Genomic DNA, 21308 nt, shown 5'->3' with positions numbered 1-21308 from the left:
AATGAAAGGCCAACTGAAATAATAAACAAGCCGAAAATCTTATTTGGCATAAAATAGTTTTAGATTGATTTCTTCTTTTCATCCCTTTCTCTGCTGGCTGCGGTTGTTGATTCTTCATTTTTCTTGCAAGCCCTCTCAGCCCCTACATTCATTTATTCATCCACCCACCCATCCTTCCTTCATATATTTATATTTATATTTATATTATTTATATTATTTATATTATTTATATTATTTATATTATTTATATGATTTATATTATTTGTATTATTTGTATGACTTGTATGATTTATATGATTTATATGATTTATATTTATACTTGTATTTATACTTGTATTTATACTTGTATTTATACTTGTACTTATACTTATATTTATATTTATACTATTTATACTATTTATATTATTTATATTATTTATATTTATACTTGTATTTATACTTGTATTTATACTTATACTTATATTATTTATATTATTTATATTTATACTTGTATTTATACTTATACTTATATTTATATTATTTATATTATTTATATTTATGCTTGTATTTATGCTTGTATTTATGCTTGTATTTATGCTTGTATTTATATTTATATTTATATTTATTTATACTCTGCCCTTCTCAACTAACCCAGGGTGGCTTACAACAGTTTTTTTTACTTCAGAAATAGAAACATAGAAACATAGAAGATTGACAGCAGAAAAAGACCTCATGGTCCAACTAGTCTTCCCTTATACTATTTTCTGTACAGTATTTTATCTTAGGATGGATCTATGTTTATCCCAGGCATGTTACTGTGTATTTACCAATCACGTCTACAGGACATTTGTTCCAAGCATCTACTACTCTTTCAGTCAAATAACATTTTCTCAGGTTGCTTCTGATCTTTCCCCCAACTAACCTCAGATTGTACCCCATTGTTCTTGTCTTCACTTTCCTATTAAAAACACTTCCCTCCTGAACCTGATTTAAGCCTTTAACATATTTAAATATTTCTGAAAATTCCAAAGTGCCCTTTATCAAGTACGTAGTCTGAAGGATGTGCTGTTCCTTTGATTCAGTTCATCCATCTTAATTTGAGGGGGGTCAAAATTAAACTAGTATTAAACATAGGTACCATGTGCAAGAGTTCATTGGCTGCATTTGTAGCTTTCTACAAAGCAAGCAAATAAAGAAATAGAAGCCATGGTGGGAAAAGATATTTGAATTTGAGTATTTTTGTTACTTTAGGAATTGAAGGAAAATGCAATGTTTAGACAAGGTACATTTTGTTAAGCATCCAACTAATATTATGACTGCCTATATTTGGTGGCTCTTGTCCATGCATCAGTTGTGTGGATTGCAGACAAGCTTCAGGGGAGATACACCTGTATGCCCCGACATCCACACCCACAGAATCGAGTGGCAAGAAGGGAGAGAGGAGGAAGAACAAAAATCTGGAGGAAGGAGGAAACAATTCATCAGAAATTCATATATGTAGTGAAGAAACTAAAATACCTTGTTGTACCCATTTATTGCAGAAACATGGAGCTGTGTTTTCATTTTAAAAGAACTGAAAAAAGGGAGGTGTTGCAAGCAAGAAAAACAGGATAGAGCAGAAAAAGTGCTGCCTTTGGCAGAGAACAGGGAGGGGAGAAAACCAGATTAACACCTGCATTGGATTGCTCCACGCAAGGATAGAAACAACCAGTGAAGGGCTACCAAATTTTTTTACCACCACACTGTGGGTGTGGCTTATGCATTTTCTTTCAACATCTTTCAGTGCAAATTGGGTGCTCTAGGATGGAGCTCCAAAATTTGCTACCGGAACTGCGTTCCTGACCATTCCCGTAGGAGCCCATCACTGGAAACAACACAAAAGGGTCACAAAGATTGAAATGGGGACTAGACTTTAAAAAGACTGAACAAACAAAGATTTAGCAGAATCTGAAATTAATGTGATAAATGGGAAAATACTCAAGGCATTGGATGGCTCCACACAAGGATAGAAACAACACAAAAAGCAACATTGAGAGGAGGAGTGCAGAGAGGGTCACAAATATTGAAATGGGGACTAGACTTTTAAAAGACTGAACAAACAAAGATTTAGCAGAATCTGAAATTAATGTGATAAATGGGAAAATACTCAATACAGTGATCCCTCGTTTTTCGCAAGGGATGTGTTCCAAGACCACCTGTGAAAAACGAATTTCCATGAAGTAGGGGAAATATATTTTTTTTAAGTGTTTAATGAGTGTTTGGACTTTTAAAACCCACCTTTTGCATTAAACAGTCATTCTACAATGTTTCTCAGCTGGAACTACATGTGATTTCCTACCAGTTTCTTTAATAGAGTACAATAGTACTGTAGAAGAATTTTATGAATTTTTAATGGATTTAAGCCCCCTTTGAAAACCCGTGAAGTAGCGAATCCACAAAAGATGAACTGCAAAATAGCAAGGGATTACTGTACATGTTGAGTTAATCAGGGGTGGAATTCAGCAGGTTCTGAAAGGTTCTGGAGAACTGGTAGTGGAAATTTTGAGTAGTTCCAAGAACTGGCAAATACCACCTCTGGCTGGTCCTGGAATAGGGAGGAAATTGTGATTTTGCAATTTCCTTCCCCTGCTGTGCCCACAAAATAGTTCCAAGAAAAATAGTATATATACAATTAACTCCAGGGAAAAAAATTGAATTTCACCCCTGGAGTTAATTGTATATATACTATTTCAATCATTTCAAATTATTCCATTAAATTATTTTCTATATTTATCTTGGATATATAGCTTCTTAAGAGAATTGTCTTCCAGATACCACTGAATGCCAAACTTTATCTCAACTCAAAATAACCCCTTTTAGAATAGAATAGAATTCTTTATTAGCCAAGTGTGATTGTATACACAAGGAATTTGTCTTTGGTGCACATGCTCTCAGGGTACATAAAAGAAAAAGATACATATGTTAAGAATCATGAGGTACAACACTTTATGATTGTCATGGGGTCAAATAAGCAATGAGGTAACTGTTTTAAAAAGACACAGTAGTAGAAGAAGTCGTAGTAGAAGAAAATGACACTGTTCTGGAAATTAGAAAAACAAGAATTTTTTCCATGAAAAAAGTGGATACATAGATGTTATATGGAATTTTATTCAAGTAATATATTGGTAAGCACAAAGTGAAATGCAGTATACAAAGTACATTTTGAATTGACTACCAACAATATCTACACATGTAATCAAGGTTTATATTACTGTACATTTTTCATTTTACAGGATTTGTTTTATATTCCTTATTCTACTAGTCATGTAATGAAAAGCAAATGCTATGTTGTCAAATGGCTAATGAATATTGTATGACTTTAGGTTATCTAAAATGGAATACATTTGTTGTTGTATAGATTGTAGATCTAGTCTTTGGTATCCTGGCTTTTTTCCTGCTATATTTTTCTGTCATTTTTTTCAAATTATTAACTTTCTAGCTTAATTATGTCCATGATTGTTTGGATGTAAAGTCCAAGAAATGCATTAAGATTTTATTTCTCAGTAAATAAGCATCCCACAGGGCAATAGCCATGATTGGATTTGCATTCATCAACTGGAAAACTTGTTCTTTTCCATAAGCACAACTCAACTCATATCCCATGCTGTACAACATAGTCTTTACTACAAAACTGAGCTCTGCTTGAAATCTTTCGGTTAAACCATTCTCAAGACTGTTTTTATATATTCACAATGTAAGTTTTATAAAATGAAGCTGTCTGGATAGGATATTGTTGGTCTTACTATTTCTGAACAAATTCATATTGTTAACAGGTTGCTTCACTGTCTTTCTTATTAAAAAAAGATACAGCATTCCAAAGACTGGGGACAGGTTTCCAGCCATTATTAATCTCTCCTTGATTAAGCAAAAGCATAACAATAATAATTGATATGCAGAAGTTAAATCCAAACTGCATGCACCAAATGTTGCTTTAATGTTCATATCCACCTAAATTTATCTGAAAATATATATCATTTAACCTTTAAATATAATTCTAAGAGATCACAAGATGGTATCAGAAGCCCAGATGGTGGATACAAATTATATTGGTTTTCAATTATTAGACATATATGTGGTAAGTAAATAAGTTTAAAACTATTGAAGTGTAGGTTTCTGGTTGTAGTGTATTTTGCAGTGAAGGAAACTTGAATATGTCAAATCGAAATCTAATGGCTCAAGGAATATCAAAATCACTGAATAAAAGCAGTCATGGGCATTTCAGTTGCTGAAGAGGGATATTGTAACTTTTCAATTATTTATACCTACGGCATATCCAAATTATGTAAATTAATTTATTCCCCGACTCTGAGTTTTCTGCATTTCCAACATAGTAGCAAACATGTGCAATAATCCTCCATGGACAAAATAAACCTATTAACATTACATATTGTTTTATACATGTATTATCCAGCAGAAAACAATTGTCAGAAAAGAAGTACTATTGCTTTTAAGAAAAATTATATAGGTGAAGAAGCACACTAAGATCAAAATAATTGTAAAGCTGCAGAGAAAAGTAAGGATACTAGTCATTTTAAACATTTTTGGGACTTGAAAAGAAGCAGTACTATAATAACCTTAATGATTTTAAATTCACTAGAGACTACATGCCAGTACACAGAATATTAGGGACTTTCTTACATACTATGAGAAGAGCATGTTGTGTGTCATATGTTTCTAGTAATATTGGAAGTGCATGTATTTTAAAAATAATTTGTTTCTATTGTGCTTGTAGTATTCATGCATGCAACAACACAGTTTTGGAAACAATATTATGGTAGAGCATCTTTTCATAATTAGGCCTCAAATCAATTTGAAGATACATAGTGTGCACAGTGTCTTTCATGTTTTAATGATACTTGCAATCCAGAATTTGTCATATAAATCCTTCAAATTCAAGGAGCTGCAGGTTTATGATTCTGTGCGATAGCTGCGATGACCATCACCAATAAGCTGGGTTTTCTCAGTTGCATTTGTTGGCTGAAGCAGAATTGGACCTTCCCCATCTAAAACAGCAAGAATTGGGGATTAAACATCTCCATCTTCCATTCTTGTTAACAATTATAGGTAGTAAGAAATTACTTCTTGTTTGGCAATACACAACTATTCCTACATAAGATGCAACTAATGCCTTCCAAATACATTGGATCATACCCCCTATATCCTTAGTTACCATATTTATGCAGGGGGTTTTCCTGACACATTTTGGGGAGGGCACAAAGTTGGAAAATATCACCTTTATCCAGTTTTCCCTTAAATCAGTCATGTTGAAGTCTTACTAAAAGGATTTAAGCAGATGCTTACATTTCTCTCTTCAGTTGACAGTGCCTTAACTACTATATGTATTATTGTGAAAATGTATCTTAAGAAATGAAAATCTTCAGATATAGAATTCTTATTTTTCTATGAAAGATCACTTCCTTGTTTCTGTCCATTCCCATTTCCAGCATAGACTTATTTAACTCCTTCTCTACTTTCTTTGCTCCTACCCAACTCAATTAACACATTCTGACCCTCTTTCAAAATCCTATGCTCTACAGTATAGGAAAATCCTTCAGACTACTAAATATCATTGCATAATTGCACTACCTCCAAATTGGCTATATGCTTGTTTTAACAGAAGATGAAGTACTGTTATTTAAAATAACAATATAGAACTAGGTAGAATAGCCAAGGTTTGAGAGCACTAAGTACAAGGGATTTCACAATTATGGTTTGAATCACCTAGTAAAAAGTATGCCTATCTAAAAGAAAGCTATTCCAGGGAATTCAGAAGGATTTGAACTTGGATATTTAGGAGTGGAATAGTCATTTATGATGTGCTCCAGTCTAATTGGAACTATTGAATTACTTTGCCAAACAATAGTGGCATAGATTCCCAGCTTTGTGTAGGAAACAGTGAAATTGTAGTTTAACCCAGAAAATACATTTAACATGGTTTAAAAACAATGACAGATTCCCTTGACATTTCCCCAAATCCTGGTTCTTTCCGTTTTACTTCATTTTCCTACTAACTGTCGCCTTTATCATCCCCAAAATGTTATGCCAGTGTCCTTGAAATCCTATGCTTCTCAGCTCTAGCCTAGGAAGACTTGGAAATAAAATAAAATTGCCATCTGGGCTTCATTTGTTTTAACTCAGATGCCATGTGAGGCATTTAAAATTCTTTAGAAGTGTATGCATGCATAAAACATAGATGTGTATTGTCAGTGGACAGTTTGCACATTCAAGAAATAATCCTATGATAAAGAACAGATTTTCAACTGCCCTGCAAGGAGTTCAATATTTCAATCAAGATTATTGTTTCAGCTATCAGACATTTGCAGGGGATAAAATTCATTTTCTTTCAATTGTTTTTTTACAATTGAAATGACACATCTCTCCTCAAAGCACATTGGCTATTATATATTCACAAGAGTTGACAGAATTGATTCTCCATAATAAAAACCACCAACATTTTCACCATGCCTGACTAAACAGCTGGACCTTTGAATAAATTTGCATATAGGTCTTCCCTCCAGGGATCCAAATGTACTAGAGAAGTGATGGTGAACCTTTTTTGTTCACGTGCCAAAACTGTGTTTGTGCATGTGCTAGCACACATGCATGTGCCTACACCTATGCCCTCACCCCCACAGATGCACACAGTCCTGTGCCTGCCCCTGCGAATGTGCACAATCCCCCCTGTCCACGTGCATGCACACAGGCCTCACTGAAGCCTGGGATGCTGAAAAAACTGAGCAAATGGGCGGACCGGAAGTTCGGAAAAACATACTTCTGGTTTGCCTGTTGGGCTGTTTTTCACACTCCAGGGATTCGGGAAGCTTCCCTGAAGCCTCCAGAGTGTGGAAAACAGCATAATGGAGAAACCAGAAGTCCATTTTCTGAACTTCCAGTATGCCCATTGTGTTGTTTTTTTGCATTCTGAGGCTTCAGCAAGTTTCCCTAAACCTCCAGAGTGCAAAAAACAGCACAATGGGCAAACCGGAAGTTTGTTTTTCTGAACTTCCGGTTTGCCTGTTGGGTGATTTTTTGCACTCCAGAGTTTCATGGAAGATTTCCTGAAGCCTCCGGAGGGTGAAACAGCCTTCCCCAAGGCTGAAAATCACCTGGCTAGGACACACATGTACGCTGCACCTAACATAGGGCAATGCCTTGCGTGACCTCCAATATGGCTCTGCATGTCACCTGTGGCACATATGCCATAGGTTCACCATCACAGTACTAGAGTATGTGGTACAGTACAAGAAGTCCTTGACTTACAACCATTATTTAATGGCCATTCTAAGTTTTAACTGCACCAAAAAAGTGACTCGTAATCTGTTTTCTTAAATATGACTGTTGCAGCATCCCCAGAGTCACATAGTATGTTCAAAATTTGGAGGTTTAGCCTACGGAGAGGGGCGGCATACAAATTTAATAAATAATAATAATAATAATAATAATAACAACAACAACAACAACAACTGTTTCCTATTTATGATGGTTGCAATGTCCTGGGGCCAGAACTCATTTAACAACTGTCTTGCTTAACAACAGCAATGTTGGGCTAAGTTGTGGTTGTGAGTCAAGGACTATCAATATAGAAATTCTGAGGTTCACTTGATGGAAGAGACTGGACTTCTTTTTTAAAAGGGCTTTTTGTGTTTTGCCAATCTTTGTTAGGTTAGATTAGGAGATCAGGCATCTGAAATGTTATCCTTTTAAAATAGATTTATTGCTGATTTCTGAATATATTTATGAATAGGATTTTTTAAATGCAGTCTTCTATTTATCATGTTTCTCATCTAAATGCTCTTCCTTCTAAACCTCACATTAGCTTTAGAATAAAGGAAACATTATTAATTTGTCAATTTTCTGCCCTGCTTTATCATTTGAATCTCCTGTTTCCTTTGCAGTGCAGCTACTAAAATTCAGTATTATAAAAATGATTCTTAACTTTATAAGTAAGAAGGCAGTAAAATGGGACCCAATTATTAAATAGCCAGGAAAAATAAAGTGTGGAGCAAGAATAGGAACTGGGGAGACAGCATCCCGAAGTAAAGCTGAAATAAGATCATAATGCAATTCCATTCAACATTGCTTCACTTAACATCAAGTTAGCAATAATCACGCCTCAGATAAACCTCATTGGCTACGATACTGCCACTGCGCAAAGCATTCACTAAGTGTTTTTATTTGTTTTGGTCTGACTATAATAATAAATTTGTAGTTTGTAGTAACATCAAGTTGCTGATCCTAATTTGGTCACTAAACAAGGGCTGCCTGTATGCCAAACAGCCTCAAATGACATAATATCTAAACCCAACTCAAGTCTGAGAATTGCTGCCTAGTTAAAACCTCCCACTCATTGCTGTAATGGCTCATTGTACTCAGTTTATGCTCAGTGAGTCAGAGAAGGAAAACTTGACACAGGAAGAAAACTTTTAGTGTGCCTTTCTAGCGGTCAAGTCCTCAAATTTGGTTAGTGGCTTCCTATTCTTATGTTGCCAGCAGTAAGAAATCAAGCACTTAATTTGTATCACTTAATAGCTGATTTCTCTGCGTGAGAAGCTAGTCAGATTTTTTAAAAAATATTGCATATATTTACTACTACTAAAATTTAGGTAGAGGCTTTGCATATATCATACACACACACTCATACAGGTCATGGTGCCTACCTTCTAAAAAAAAATATCACCACCACCCCGAATCATTTTGTCTACAACTTAGTCCTATTGAAATGAATCTTTAGAACTTGGTTCTGCATCAGAGAGGTTGATAAATGCCTGCATGATATTAAATGAATGTTGATTTTTCCAGACTTTCTCTTGATGTCATAATTCCTTGTTTTTACTGTTTTTTTAATGTTGCATTTGTGAGCTGCAGAGTTGTGCCAGACTTGAGTGAACTATAAATCTCTTAAACACACACACAAACAGACACAAAATAGACACACATTCAAATGATTACCTTATATGTTTATAACCCTTATTTATTTATTAAATATATTTACCGCCCATCTTGCTATCACACAATTCTGGATGGCACATGGCTAAAACTTTTATGCAAATCAGACTCTTCCTTTCCATTGCTATACTTCTTCCCTCTACTTCATTTTCCACTGAAAATAATAATATTCTACTCATTTCAGCGCTCTATACTCCAGTAGTAGTAACTTCTACCCTAGAAATTAACTAATCACATAGAAGGAAATCCGGATATTAACCAATTACCACCTGCGGAACATTTAAAGTAACCTGCTCTGCAGTTTGAGAGGAATTCAATTAACACTTTTTTGTATAGGATGTCCTTTCTCAAATTAAGACCCCCAAAATATAGCAGCTGGAATAAAGCCCTTGGGTATTCTTTTGAGAAAGTAAGAACAGATTTTCTTTTTTTGGTTGACTAGTATAATCCATGGCTACATAATGACAGGTACCTTTTTCCATGTCTGTACTGATTTGCTCTTCCAGATCTTCAGGAGACATGCAAAACTCCTGCTCTTCGGCTGTGGGCTTTGGTTTGCATTTTCCACAACAACAATTGAAACAGCAGCACAGGCAGCAACAGCAGTAGCACCCAGTCAAAAGACCACAAAGGAAGAACAGGCCCTTAGAGAAGCGGAAAAGAGGATGAAGCGTATTGAGAGAGATCAGAATAGAGAAATAAATGACTTTCTGGCTTGATTTAGGAAATATATGAGTTGACCACAAAAGTTTTTAAGGAATTTTCCAGAGTTGACCAAAGTAGTGTTGATACCCAAGAAACTATATGCTGAAAACATGATGGCGACTGTATGCACAGTGCTGGAAACTCGGCTTCTGCACATGCTCAGAAGATTTTTTTTTAAAAAAGTTCATTAAAAAAAAGATGGCGGCCCCCATGGACTGACACCAACCAAACCGGTTCTATGATGTCATCATGATATCACCAGCAAGTCACTACAGGTTCGGGAGAACCAGTCTAAACCGGGAGAAACTCACCTCTGCTGAGTACTGATGTATTTAACCCTTTGCTAATGGTTTCATGTAAATATTAAATATTAAAGAAGAATAAATTAATGCCTATGGTTAGATTTCCCCCCTACAATTTTGCCTGGAATCAGCAATGTAGGAAGACGAATCAGCAGCAATTGTGCCTCATTCTCCCTAATAGTCCAAAAGAATGATCAATTATATTGAAATTGAAGGAAAGAACAGGGTGGATACACCATCCCTATTCTGAGACTGCCACAGGTCATCCACAAGCACAAACACAATCAGTGTCAGTATATATTTTAGCCTGAAGATTAACTGCAGTGGGTACAAATAATCAGCTGCTTCCAGATTCTTTTTAGAAGCCTGGCACCTTCTCAAGAACTTTCCAAAAGGGAAGACTGGAACAGAAATTGTCCAGTACTGGCCATGAATTCTCAAATCACTTCCAACTCATGATCAAATGAAGGCAGGGCCTAATGAATTCTCTTTCAGCCCAAATGTAGACTCAGGCAGCTTAGGCAGAAGAGTATTTTGTGTACAAGTGACAATCAATACTCTCTCTCTCTCTCCCTCTCCCCCCCCCCTCTCTCGAACCTCATGTTGAAATCATTAACGAGAACTTTAATTTTCATTTTAATTCCCCATAGCAATTACTATTTTAATCACTTTTTTTTGTTTTTACAGATTTCAAATACACCCAATACATATCCTGGAGAGAACTAAAAACCCCAAACTTCCTTTGTGTGTAAAGTGGGAGTTTGTTATTTCAGGTGTTGTGATGCTTAGGGTGGGCAAGGATTAGTTGAATGGCCTTTTTTGCACACCTTTGCAGGGAGTGATGATTAGTCATGTGTTTTCTGCCTGTTCTTAGCATCTCAACATCTGCAGAAATGAAGATAATTGAGTAATTTTGGGAGGGGCAGGGTTCGGAAATGAAAACAGTAGTACCATACTATAAAGTTAGATGGTGATGGAAATGAAATATAAAAATACAATGTTTTATAAATTCACCCCTAGTCAAAATGGCAATCCTTGAGTGTATATGTTCTAGCTAAATTAATAATATTGTCTTATCCAAAGGCTCTTATAACTAGAAATAGCAGTGAGAATAACACATAGGGTGTGAAATCTGGCACTTTTGGGATGCCTAGGGCCTAATAAGTTTGGTCATACTGTGATGGAAATGCTAATGTGTGTGATAGGTATAAATGCCAAATCTTTACAATTACATAACAAACAAGATGAGTAAGATTTTCAGTGTCATCCAAATTGCAAGATCCATTTTCCCTGGGTCAATCCATTATGTTTTGTTGCAGAAAGGCATTCTGAAATCTGCTACTTCCTTTTTCCAGCCCTTTGACAAGATATTTAAGGTGTAGCATAATGATAAATAGTTACGTATTACTACTGCTTACGCATACACTACGCCATATATATTCCAAAATAAGGATACGTTTGTACTTTAATAACTGATTATCCCGTTGTCACACCAAGAAGACTTCTCTTTGAAAAATGAGTCATTTTCATTTAGTCATTTCTGAGAAGAAAGTCAAAATTAACCTGGAGTTTTAGCTTCAGATATAATTAATGTCTTCAGGCAATTAAACGTGTATGAAGCATATTTAATTAGCAAATAAAAGAGATGGGGATACATCATTTAATAAGCACTTTACCAGAAGTATGGAGATAGAACAGCCATGTCATTAAAGTTCCTGAGACTAAAACCTTTCTTAGATTAAGTGATCTAGAACTTTGCAATGCTGAAGTGCAAATTCTGTGAAAGCTGCAATAGAAAGGCCAAAACAGATTATAACAAACCAATGACTGTGTGTTTCAGTCTCTGGATTACCGGGTTTGCAGTTAAATACTTACTTTTGCCCACCAACTAGAAAGCATGAAATATGTATTGACATTTTCTTCACCAAACTGTTCAGCAATGTACAGCCCTAATGATCCATACTGGTCATATATATTTCTTTTGGACACATCTGTTAATATTGCATGAGCATTGTTAATTTCTTTAAATTTTTCTGCAGCCTCTGGGTTATCTGGGTTCTTATCAGGATGATATTTCAGGGCCAATTTCCTTTGAAGAAAAGCACAAAAAAAGAGATGAAGATAATGTTAGAAACAAGACAATGTCTTTCTTGAGCAGAATGTATAAATCGCATAATGTTAGAGTTTAGATCCATTGTAAAGAGAGGGAAAATAGCTTCATGACTTCACCTTGTGCATGAAATAATTGTCCAGTATTCTAGCCGACATTTTTGCTCATTTAAAAAAAATTCTAATGTCCATACTGTCATTTTATTTTTAGTGGGTCTTGGTAAAATCACAAGCCCATCCCTTTCTTTTATTCCCAAACTCCATTTACCATTGTAAAGATAACCCAAGGTTGGAGAAGGAAATGTTTACAATTTTAAAAATATGATATTAATAAAACCAAAATTATGTTCTGAACGTTTATTTCTTATGGAAAACAGCATTGATATATTTCACCTCTAAACATAATTTGTGTGTGTGATTAGACACACCAGGAATTTGTCTCTTACGCATACACTCTCAGTGTACATACAACAATACTGATAGATCATTATCATTGTAAAAATACATTGTAAAAAATACGAGTCTTCGGAGAGGGGCGGCATACAAATCTAATAAATTATTATGATTATTGTCATTAGTTTATGAATCTACAGGTTTCCTAGATCACTTCCTTATTAGTTTTATATAGTGGTGGGCAACCATTAGATAACTGGTGGAGGGGTGGAGTGTAAGGAATTGTATCTTGCACTCAAAAGGACCAGGTTTTTCTACTGTAGCAGTACAGGTAGAAAGGAGGGGATTTGTTATGTTCTGAAGAAGTTGGGAAGTTTTCACTCCAATCTGACAGGGAAGTAAATTAGGAAAATTCTGATTGGCTCCCTTTTAAACCCCCTGCCTTTTGTATACCTGCTGCTGGAAGTTTCTCCCTGTAACCTAATAAAGAGCTGAAGTCACTACACCAGTTTCCTGTCTCTTCAGTATTGGAACTCAACATTGGCGATGAGGATGGGCTACTGAAGAGCTTTAAAAACCAAGACAAAGGAATCCAGCCCAGCCGGAAGGAAATAGGGAACATGAGATTGATGGTTCTGGTTTGCACCGCACTAAAGACAAGCTCAGGGCTATTAGAGAGGCTTCGGTGCCCAACAAAACGACAGAGCTTCAAACGTTTCTAGGGCTACTTAATTTTTACAGCAAGTTCCTGAAAAATAAAGCTAATGTCGTGGGGCACCTACACAAGTTGCTTTCAAAAAGCTCTCTCTGGTTTTTGGGTTCCATGCAAGATAGAGCATTCCAAGCTGTAACCCCCCCCCCTTCTTTCAGACAACAGTTTCCTGATCCAATTTAGTGAGACTCTATTGTTGGTGTTAGTATATGATGCATCACCTTTTGGGGTGGGGACTGTATTAAGCCACAGGCTGCCAGATGGCCATGAAGCCCCCATTGCTTATTTCTCCAGGACTCTTTCGAGCGCTGAGAGAAATTATAGTCAAATTGACCGGGAAGCCCTTGCTGCTGTTGCTGGAGTAAAATGTTTTCATGAATATCTCTATGGGAAGCATGTTGAGCTGATCACTGGCCATCAGTTCTTATTAGGGTTCTTAGCAGGGAATAAGCCAGCACTGGATGCTCTGCCTCCGGATGGTCTTTATTCCTTACTGCCTAATTTTATACACTGAAATACCACCCAGGCAGGACCATGGGTAACACTGATGCATTCAGCCACTGCCCCTTGCCAGAATTGGTGGACGACCCCACTCCGGGTGTCCGAATGCTTCAAATCAACATTGTGGGGCCAGGACTAATTACAGTGGCGGAAACTGCAGCTGAAAGAAGAGACGCTGAACTCCATACTATTTTGAGCTGGGTGAGGAGGGGGTGGCCACAAGGGCCAGTAAATCCCAACATCCAATCTTTTGCAAAAAGACAACATGAAATAGTGGTATGGGAGGGTGTCTACTATGAGATGATCGTGGCCTTGCTCCTCTGTCACTACAAAAGGATATTCTAAGGACTCTATATGAGGGGCACCCAGAGGGGGTTAGGGTGAAGGCACTGGTATGGAGTTATGTCTGGTGGCCCAGCAGGGACAAACACATAGAAGACTGGGCCACAGGGTATACTCCGTGCCAGCAATTTCGAGCACTCTCCCCAAGGTCACCTGTGTATGAATGGGAACAACCATGGGCTCCTTGGTCACGCATATATTTGGATTTTGTGGGTCCATTTCATAGGCAAACATTTCTAATAATAGTCGACGCATACTCTAATGATTGGAAGTGGCATGGATGCCGAGCACAACAACAGAAGCAGTCATCAGAGTTTTAAGGAAATTATTTGTAACACATGGTTTGCTTGATATACTAGTGTCTGACAATGGGCCACAATTAATGTTAACACCCTTTGAAGGGTTTATAGCAGGCCTGGGGATTAAATACACATTGATCGCTCCTTTCAAGCCGAACAGTAACGGCCTAGTGGAATAAACCATGAGAATTACAAAGGAGAAACTAGGCCGAATGGGCCCAGGGGATTGGCAAACCCTAATTGACAAACTCCTAATGACACAACACATAACTCTGAGTACAACTGGGGGAGAAAACGCTGCCAAACTTCTGATGACCCGGAAGCTCTGGTCTGTCCTCGACAGGCTGCACACAAGTTATTGGAATAAAATGGAAAATCCCAAAACAGAGGGAATCAGAATATTCCAAATAAATGCCCCCATATATGCAAGAAATTTTGCCACAAGATCCCTATGGCTACCTGGAAAAATCTTAGAAATAACAGGCTCCAAATCCTACATAATAGGCCTGGAGGATGGCTAAAATGGCAACAACAATTACGTGAATGCCAGCCATTAAACACTGTCTGGGAGTTAGGCCCGAATTCTGACCATGTTCTCCCTACAGCTATGACTAAATCCCGGGAACTGGTTCACTTAGCTGTTGATCTGGAGGCACCGCCCAGCGACAGCGATGAGTCCAGTCCAGGAGATCCCAACATCTTGTCTAAGCCATTCCAGAAGTTTCCAGAGGGGGAGCAGAGAGAGAAAACAAGTCCTCTCCAGCTCCAGCCAACGCCCCGACTGAATTGAGCAGGTCAACTAGAGCTGCAACACGCCATATGTATCTCAGCAATTACATATGCAAAATTATGTGCTGTACTAAGGGGAAAGCAGTGATGGGCTCCTACGGGAACGGTCAGGAACGCAGTTCCGGTAGCAAAATTTGGAGCTCCACTCCAGAGCACCCAATTTGCACTGAAAGATGTTGAAACAAAATGCATAAGCCACGCCCATAGTGTGGTAGTAAAATTTTTGGTAGCCCATCACTGGGGGGAAGGGATGTTATGTCCTGAAGAAGTTGGGAAGTTTTTACTCCAGTCCGACAAGGAAGTAAAGTAGGAAAATTCTGATTGGTTCCTTGCTGGATTGGCTCCCTATTTAAATCCTCTGCCTGCTGAAGTCACTACACCAGCCTCCTGTCTCTTCAGTAATCCAATCAATAGGATTGGATTATTGTTAAAGTTTGTATTTTAGATCCATACTTCCATACTTGTTCATGTCTCCATATCAAAATAAAAGGAAACTAGACTCTGCAAGGCAGATGGATGGGATCTATGGCTCATGAAAAAGAGTTGGCATGGGGCCCCAGGATTGGAGGTTGTTCACCCAAGTTACTTGTACTACTGAGAGGAAGTAGGGAATGGAAAAGTAATGTGTGGGATCTAGGACATTTATACAAATTTGTTGTTTCCTTTGTGCATCTTCTGTGGATCAATGTGCCCCAGCAGTGTACTCTAACTTAAAGCAGTTCAAGTCATAATTGGAAAACAAGTTGACTCTTTTGCAGATAAAATGATATCAAAATGAAAAAAGAAGCATCATGTAGTGGTACCACGTTTATGACATTTAAAATATAGATGGTTATATTCTGGCAAGCACCAAGCCAACTAATAACAATAGGAAATTTGAAGTCAGGTATTCTATGCTTATTATACTGCATTGTCAAGTGCTTACTTCAGCAGCAGCTTTTTAGATTCATGAAGCAAATTAACGTAAGTTAAAGGATCATTTAAATGAAATCCAAGAGTCTGACTCATCATTTTGTCTTGCAAGTATTTACAACAATTCCATTAAGTGTGAATCCCTTTGATATTTCCACTTTATTCAGAAGCAGCCTTTGTTTTTACCATAATTGCTAATAAAGATGGATAAAACACCACTGTCAGTTTTGCCATAGATTGTTATGTAAATTATCACTATTCATGTACAGGGCAAAATGAAATTCAGTTCACTTTGCATTCTTCCATGACAACTCTCCCCTTATGGGATTAGAGAAACTTTTTCTTCTCTTCCACATGGAAAAACAACATTGAGCATTCAGATATAGTCACCAATTTCAAGGATACATCTGATTGGTAGCCAGCAAGGAAAACCAGTAGTCATTATTGGCATTCTAAATTTTCAGAACTGCTCCAGAAGAAAGAGAACTCTGTTAATCTTCAAACAAAGCCATGGGAAACCTAGAAGGTACCATAAGGCTTCATTTTTGGACAGGTAAAGTACCGTATATGCTGTTTTAATGCAGCGGAGGGTTATAAACAGTGAAGGGCTCCACTTACCTTTTCCTATAGGTACTGGGATCCCGAGTAGGTTCCACTTACCTTTTCCTACCGGTACTGGGATCCCAAGGCCAGCACATGCCCGAAATATGTGCTCATGCCCCCGCACGAGATTTTACTTCTGTGCATGCCCCCGAAGTGAAATCTTGTACGAGGACACTTATGTGGGTGAGATTCAGCAATTTTTGCCTTTTTTCGGGCACATGTGCAGAAGCGAAGTCTCTCACGCCGAATTCCGGAGCGCACTAAAAAGTCCTAACAGATTGTCGATCCCATTCGTACTGGGTGGGACCCATTACTGGTTATAGGGGTTGTATTATTGAGAAATGGCACCAGGTTGTGTTTTATGCCAAGAAGCCTGTGCAGTGACCTGAGGGAATGGATTACTTGCACATAAAATCATGGAAAGTAAGGAGATAACTTCATCCAGTGGAGGAACCCATTGCTGTGGCATCCCTAATATAATTTACCGGTACTGTATTCAGTTTCTATTTAAACATCTGCATCCTGGAGCAGCCTATGCATTGCACATCTCCTCCCTTTTCCTGATCCTTATCTTCTAGCTTGCTATTATTGGGACATGCAATTTCCCACAGTCCTCGGAGAGGGGCAGCATACAAATCTAATTAATATTATTATTATTATTATTATTATTATTATTATTATTATTATTATTATTATTGTTGTTGTCAGTACAACACAGCAAACGAGATCACTATGCTGGATTTCGTATTTCATCACCATCGGGCGCTTCCCAAGCACCTAGGACTGCGTGATATAGCAGCAAATTATGTTTGCCGATCCCTGTAAAGCGGCCTTTTGCAATTGACAGATGGAGATTTTGTCAATTCCGATGGTTTTCAAATGTCCGCTGAGATCCTTTGGTGCTGCGCCCAGCGTGCCAAGTACCACTGGGACCACTTTCACTGGCTTATGCCAGAGTCGTTGCAGCTCGATTTTTAGATCTTCGTATTTCACTAATCTCTTTAGCTGCTTCTCCTCAATTCTTATTCTTCTTATTATTCTTATTCTTATTCTTATTATTATTAATGTCAATACAACACAGCAAATGAGATCACTATGCTGGATTTCATATTTCATTACCAGTCGGGTGCTTCCCAAGCACCTAGGACTGCGTGATGATGATGATGATGATGATGATGATGATGATGATTATTATTATTATTATTATTATTATTATTATTATTATTATTTTTTATCAACCCCCTTTCTAAAATGCAATGTCTGCATCCAGTTTTTTAAAAAGCCACATTTAGGCTTAATGTGGTGATATATTTGATGAATCAGACTAAGCCAATGGTCTGTTTGACACATTATGTTGCACTGTAAACTACCCAACATATCCCATTTTGATACATTGAGAGCTGTAAAAAGAAAATATTTTGGTACCCTGTTTAGTGGACCTTGCTTTGGACTGGTGTCCTGTGATTTTATTTCATATGTACATTTATTATTTGGATTTGTATGCCGCCCCTCTCCGAAAACTCGGGGCGGCTCACAACAAGTGAAAAGACAATCCAATACATAATCCAATTTAATTAAAATATTATAAATTTAAGAAAAACCCCTATACTAACATACACACACACAAGCATACCATATATAAATTCAACGTGCCCAGGGGAAGATGTTTCAGTTCCCCCATGCCTGACGGCAAAGGTGGGTTTTGAGGAGTTTACGGAAGGCAGGAAGAGTAGGGGCAGTTCTGATCTCCGGGGGGAGTTGGTTCCAGAGAGTCGGTGCCACCACAGAGAAGGCTCTCCCCCTGGGGCCCGCCAACCGACATTGTTTAGTTGACGGGACCCGGAGGAGGCCCACTCTGTGGGACCTAATCGGTCGCTGGGATTCGTGCGACAGAAGGCGGTCTCGGAGATATTCTGGTCCAGTGCCATGAAGGGATTTAAAGGTCATAACCAACACTTTGAATTGTGACCGGAAACTGATCGGCAGCCAATGCAGACTGCGGAGTGATGGTGAAACATGGGCATACCTGGGTAGGCCCATGACTGCTCTCGCAGCTGCATTCTGCACGATCTGAAGTTTCCGAACACTTTTCAAAGGTAGCCCCATGTAGAGAGCATTACAGTAGTCGAACCTCGAGGTGATGAGGGCATGAGTGACTGTGAGCAATGAGTCCCGGTCCAGATAGGGCCGCAACTGGTGCACCAGGCGGACCTGGGCAAACGCCCCCCTCGCCACAGCTGAAAGATGGTTCTCTAATGTGAGCTGTGGATCGAGGAGGACGCCCAAGTTGCGGACCCTCTCTGAGGGGGTCAGTAATTCCCCCCCCAGGGTAATGGACGGACAGATGGGATTGTCCTTGGGAGGCAAAACCCACAGCCACTCCGTCTTATCCGGGTTGAGCTTGAGTCTGTTGACACCCATCCAGGCCCCAACAGCCTCCAGGCACCGGCACATCACTTCCACCGCTTCGTTGACTGGGCATGGGGTGGAGATGTAAAGCTGGGTATCATCGGCATATTGATGATACCTCACCCCATGTCCTAGTTATTCTGAAGGTGAAGAACTAGTACTCAAGAATTCTTGGGTTTTTTAAAAGAATGCTTCTCAGAACTTTCTATCTTTTTATTTATACAGTGGTACCTCAAGATACGGCGGCTTCAGCTTCCCATTGCTCCGCGGGCGGCGGCAGACCGCCTTTGTATTTTTGGCTGGGGGGGGAGCAGGAGGCGCAGGATTGGGCCGGTAGCGGGCATGAGGCGAGGCAGCAGGTCTGCATCCTGGGCGGGCGGGCGGTGGGCGAGGAGGCGCGGCCGAGCGAGACGGGGCGGGCAGCGAGACGGGGCGGGCAGCGACTGGGGGCGGCAGCGGTGGCGGCGATGCTATGTCCGACTCGGGGCTGGTGGCGCCCGACGCAGCGGGCAACATTGTCGGCTGCTCCGGGCCGCTCCCGGAAGCAGCCATGGGAGGGCGAGCTGCCTCAGGGAGGAGGAGGATCGGGCGGGACCAGGTGGGGGCTGGAATTTCTCCGCTGGGAAGAAGCGGCGATGGATCCTCTGTCTACCTCTGTCGGCTGCTCCAGGCCACGGGGGCGAGGATGAAAGGGCGGAAGGCGTGCTCGGCTCTGCCGCTCCAGCCCCTTTCGATCGGCGCGGGAGGAAGGAGAGGACCGGGCAACCGGAGAAGCAGCGCCCCACGCTCCTGTGGCCCGGAGCAGCCGACAGAGGTAGACGGAGGATCCATCGCCGCTTCTTCCCAGCGGAGAAATTCCAGCCCCCACCTGGTCCCGCCCGATCCTCCTCCCTGTCTTCAAGCCCGGCTCCTTTCGGCCCAGCATCCCGGGCCAAGCGGCTGCCTTCCGTCACTGAGCCTGGCTCGTCCGGAAGATTGTAGCACGCGTTGGCTGCGGCGGCAGCCGCTTGGCCCGGGATGCTGGGCCGAAAGGAGCCGGGCTTGATCCGCTGAGCCTGGCTCGCCCGGAAGATGGCAGCGCGTGTTGCCTGCACCGGCGAGGGAAGCCAAGCCGGCCAGGCTCAGCGGATCAAGCCCGGCTCCTTTCGGCCCAGCATCCCGGGCCAAGCGGCTGCCTTCCGTCACTGAGCCTGGCTCGCCCAGAAGATCGTAGCGCGTGTTGGCTGCGGCGGCGGCGTTGCTGCCGGCTTGGCTTCCCTCGCCGGCGCAGCCAACGCACGCTAAGATCTTCCGGGCGAGCCAGGCTCAGTGACGGAAGGCAGCCGCTTGGCCTGGGATGCTGGGCCGAAAGGAGCCGGGCTTGATCCGCTGAGCTGATGTTCCCCGGTGCGTCGGGTGCCGCCAGCCCCGAGTCGGACGCACCCTTGCCGCTGTGCCCAGCCGCTACCCGCCCCGTCCTAGCGGAAGCCTGAGCCAGTTGGTCGCGCCTCCTCGCCTGCCCGCCCGCCCAGGATGCAAACATGAAAAACGTGGAGGCTGGTGAACAAAGGCCAGAACTTTCGGCTTCTGGGTGGATGGGAGGAGCTAAGCGGTGGGAGGAATCAATGCCGCTGGGCTGGTAACATCTCCCCAATGTAAAAAGCCGCTGGGCTGGCTTAGCTCCCCCTTTCCAGCCCGAGGCCGAAAGAAAAACGCGGAGGCTGCAGGAGTCGGGATGTGTGGAAGAGGTCCGCGGGAGAACTGGGGGGACCCCAGCCCACGCCTGCTGCTTGCTCTCCCGGAAAGACCCCAGCCCACACCTTTGGGAGCTTCCCAGCTGGGTCCCTTCCATGGGGCAGTGGCCACGGCTCCCCCCAGTTCTCCCGCTGACCCTTTCCACACATGCACACCATCCCCACCCTCCGCGCCGCCGGTTGGCTGTCATCTTCTAAAGAAGCAAGAAGAGGAGGAGGAGCTAGGCGCCGGTGGTGGTGGAGGAAGGCGCCCAGCTCCTGCTCCTCTTCTTGCTTCTTTAGAAGATGACAGCCTGCCGGCGGCGCGGAGAATGTGGCTCGGAGGCTGGGAGGGAGGCGGAATACAGGAGGAGGAGGAGGATTTATTTATTTATTATTATTTATTTATTTATTTATTTATTACTTAGATTTGTATGCCGCCCCTCTCCGAAGACTCGGGGCGGCTCACAACATGTAAAAAACAAATCATAAGCAATCAGACAAATTTAAAACATTTAAATATTTAAAAAACCCCATATGCTAACAGTCACACACA

General features: G+C 40.6%; 1 protein-coding gene and 1 pseudogene across 2 annotated transcripts in view; both read right to left on the bottom strand.

Moving 5' to 3' along the window:
• Positions 1-3110: 3110 nt before the first annotated feature.
• DNAJC5B (DnaJ heat shock protein family (Hsp40) member C5 beta) overlaps positions 3111-21308 on the bottom strand; it is a 29169-nt gene continuing 10971 nt past the window's right edge. For both annotated transcript variants that reach the window (XM_070749179.1, XM_070749178.1), the window contains exons 3-5: positions 11847-12060; positions 9437-9608; positions 3111-5021 (exon numbers count right to left, since the gene is read on the bottom strand). In XM_070749179.1, coding sequence (XP_070605280.1) covers positions 4927-5021; positions 9437-9608; positions 11847-12060 — 481 coding nt within the window. In that variant the 3' untranslated portion in view covers positions 3111-4926. The remainder of the gene's footprint in view (positions 5022-9436; positions 9609-11846; positions 12061-21308) is intronic.
• Positions 8110-8175, bottom strand: LOC139166062 (U4 spliceosomal RNA; annotated as a pseudogene).

The sequence above is a fragment of the Erythrolamprus reginae genome, chromosome 3, assembly GCF_031021105.1.
Source record: "Erythrolamprus reginae isolate rEryReg1 chromosome 3, rEryReg1.hap1, whole genome shotgun sequence".
Classification (NCBI taxonomy): Eukaryota; Metazoa; Chordata; class Lepidosauria; order Squamata; family Dipsadidae; genus Erythrolamprus; species Erythrolamprus reginae.
Note: the sequence above shows the minus strand (reverse complement) of the source record. Positions and strands in the feature narration are given on the sequence as shown.